The sequence below is a fragment of the Sinocyclocheilus rhinocerous genome, unplaced genomic scaffold, assembly GCF_001515625.1.
Source record: "Sinocyclocheilus rhinocerous isolate Xijiao unplaced genomic scaffold, SAMN03320098_v1.1 scaffold1112, whole genome shotgun sequence".
NCBI classification, from domain to species: Eukaryota; Metazoa; Chordata; class Actinopteri; order Cypriniformes; family Cyprinidae; genus Sinocyclocheilus; species Sinocyclocheilus rhinocerous.
In genome coordinates, this window is record NW_015657961.1 from 703990 (window position 1) to 707337 (window position 3348).

Genomic DNA, 3348 nt, shown 5'->3' on the forward strand with positions numbered 1-3348 from the left:
ATTTGTAAAAGTGTAGACTGAGAAAGGAATCTGTTATAACATACCTTAACTCGGCATCAGTTGCTTCGTGCAAAATTGCAACTTTCCTAATATAGACAAAACAATAAAAGTGCATTCTGGAATATTTTTTATAAAGTATTCACGTTATGTCGGGTTTTTCGTAATTAGCAGTTGATGACAAAAATAAAAAAAAAGGAAAAAACAAAAACGTGACTTGACTGTCATGTCAAAAAATAACCAAAATGTCAGCAGCCTAAACATTTGAAGTTATTTAGATACCTCTATAATTACTGAGCTTGATAAGCTATTTTTTTGCAGCTTCTAGATCACCCTAGAAACCAGTCAGAACATCTTGGCAACCAGGTAGACTCGGCATCAGTTGCTTCGTGCAAAATTGCAACTTTCCTAATAAAGACAAAACAATAAAAGTGCCTTCTGGAATATTTTTATAAAGTATTCACGTTATGTCGGGTTTTTCGTAATTAGCAGTTGATGACAAAAATAAAAAAAAGGAAAAAACAAAAACGTGACTTGACTGTCATGTCCAAAAATAACCAAAATGTCAGCAGCCTAAACATTTGAAGTTATTTAGATACCTCTATAATTACTGAGCTTGATAAGCTATTTTTTTGCAGCTTCTAGATCACCCTAGAAACCAGTCAGAACATCTTGGCAACCAGGTAGAACACCCTAGAAATGCCAAGCAATCAGCTAACAGCCTAGCAACCTTTTGGAACACCCTACCAAGCCCTAGCAACCAGTTAGAACATTTTTTGAATGTTTTGACCTCCTAATGTGCTTTCTTTGTTCTTAAACATAAACTGATAAACAATTTATATGATTAAATATTTTGCTGTCAACAACAACAAAAAAAAAAGCTGCAAATGGGACCATTATCGTTATAAGTGTTGAATAAAATATGGGTTTAGGGACGTTAACAATTTCTCAGAGTTACAATAATTCCGACATAACGTGAAGGCATCGGCATGAATGTAAACGATCAAACATTCAGACCTTTATTTAAAGGAAGGCCATTACTTTGTAAAAAAATTAAACCCCTTTATTGTTTCTCAAATACAAAAGAAATACAAAAAGAAACACAGACAGCAAGAGAGACAGTCAGTGGCAGCAGTCTGAAGAACAGCTCAGTCTTTTGGTTAAGTACGCAGTTTGTTTTCCCCGTCCTCTAGGCCAGCTCGCTCTTGTCCGTGACCTCGGCGTGGCTGGTGTCCGAGCCGCCCGGCGCCAGCAGAGTTCTGCGGTTGTAGTGGCCCTTCATGATGCCTGAGTTGTTGTTTTCATTGAGGATTTGCTTCTGTTTCTGCCGGTTTAGGGACTGGACCAGGCCGAGCACCACGGCGGCGAGCGAGTACTGGCCCGTGAGCTTCCTCGGCTGCAGGATGAGCGGGTTGGGCTGCACGCGGCCCAGCAGGAAGTGCGTGCGGATCTTGCCTTCCTGTTCACTGATTCCCTTCACGTAGATCTCGCCTCGGTACTCGAAGGCGAAGCCGCGTTCATTCAGGATGCCGTAGGTCTCCTCTGGGAGCTGGATCTTTCCGCTGACACCTGTGCTGTCCATGCGACTTGCCAGATTGACTATGCTCCAACCTACATTTAAGCCTTCTAATAGAGGGCTATGAAGAAAGTAATTTTCATCAGAAAAACACTGATTTTTGGTGATAATAAATAAATATTTTAAGACAGATTTGAGTGTGGGGCTTCTTTAGAATTATAATTTATTTATTTATTAGACTCTTTTATGCCATGACAGCCTATTTTTGGGGGTAAGAACAGAGTAGAATCAGCTAAAAAAAAAAAAGGTAAATAAACTATTAAACATATTTAGAAAGCGATAAGGAGTAGACAAACAGGATATTCTCGGCAAACATCGCATCTTATCATTATTGGTTGAAAATAGTTGTGCTGCTTATTATTTTTAAGTCAGAAATTTTGTGATGAACAGAGAGTTCAAAAGAACAGCATTTATTTGAAATAGAAATCTTTTGTAACATTATAAATGTTTTTACTGTCACTTTTGACCAATTTAATGCATAATAAAAGCATTAATTTCTTAAAAATACAATCTTACTGACCATTTGCACTTTTGAATGGCAGTCTACATAAAGATAAAACTTATAATTTACATTTTTAGGTGCACCTGAGATAAAAAATGATCAGCCAGCGCGCACAGATGCCCCCATTTATCCTCACATTGCTATGGTAACACAGACATATAGAATGATTAGTGCACAAACTACAGGCTTATAAGACATCAGATAATACCTGCTTTAATATGAGTGAGTGTGTAGGTTTCTGTAGGTGTATGTGTGTGTGTTTTCATACTTGTTTCTCAGGAGACAGTCCTGACACGGCCATGTACGTGCTGCCGATGGTCTTTATCTTCTCGATGTCCTGAAAGCGTTCCTCCTCCAGCAGCTGTACAGAGACAATCTTTCAGATATGACAGCCTACAAATGTAGCATTAAACATTCATCAGCAGCTTCTGAGCAGGTGTGATGGATCCGTGTGTCTTAGAGAGAATCATTAAATGACAATTCTGTCCTTATTTACTTACCCCCATTTCACGACAAACCTGTACACGCTGTCATTTTTGTTATTGAATGGGTTTGGATCAACATGGGGTGAGTAAATATTGACAGAATTGTCATGTATTTATGAACTATGCCTTTAAATACGTGTATGTTTATGCTGGTAGAATTCTGACCTCATCAAAATCAGCGATGATCTCGTTGAGCAGCCGCAAACACTCCACACCCTGATTATTCATCTCAGTCTGCGAGTAAAAATCAGCAAAACCTGGAATGGAGGCGAACATCACTCCCACCGCATCATAGGACTGCGAGTAGAGCTCCTACGGATGGAGAGCACACATTAGAAACCTCCTCACTGGATGTGAGATACAAATGAGCTTTAAAACAACACATGTGAAAACATACAGAAATGTGGGTCCAATGAACTTCAGAACAATAATACAGTGCATGTGGCATATGCAGCATGGGTTGACTTTTTAAAACTCTCCACTAGAGGGAAGTGTTGCTTTATAACTAACACACTTGTTCGACTCATAAGAACAGAGGGCAGAACAGATGCATTTGATAAGACTGTTATCTGATATATAATGCTAATAAAACACATACACCATACAAAAAACATGGTTTATATATATTTTATGTTATTAATTATAGCGTGCAATACAGTATGTTTTATATATATATATAATTTATTGCATATTAATGTATATGTATAATATAATATATAATAAAAAGGCTACCTGCAGGTTTTTGCTACCTGCAATTAAATAGAAATATATATATATATATATATATA

General features: G+C 37.6%; 1 protein-coding gene across 1 annotated transcript in view; it reads right to left on the bottom strand.

Moving 5' to 3' along the window:
• Positions 1-1061: 1061 nt before the first annotated feature.
• Positions 1062-3348, bottom strand: part of LOC107721761 (adenylate cyclase type 8-like) — a 52776-nt gene continuing 50489 nt past the window's right edge. The window contains exons 16-19 of the mRNA XM_016529923.1: positions 2726-2872; positions 2344-2436; positions 2157-2215; positions 1062-1718 (exon numbers count right to left, since the gene is read on the bottom strand). Of these exons, the coding sequence (XP_016385409.1) occupies positions 1187-1718; positions 2157-2215; positions 2344-2436; positions 2726-2872 (831 nt within the window). The 3' untranslated portion in view covers positions 1062-1186. The remainder of the gene's footprint in view (positions 1719-2156; positions 2216-2343; positions 2437-2725; positions 2873-3348) is intronic.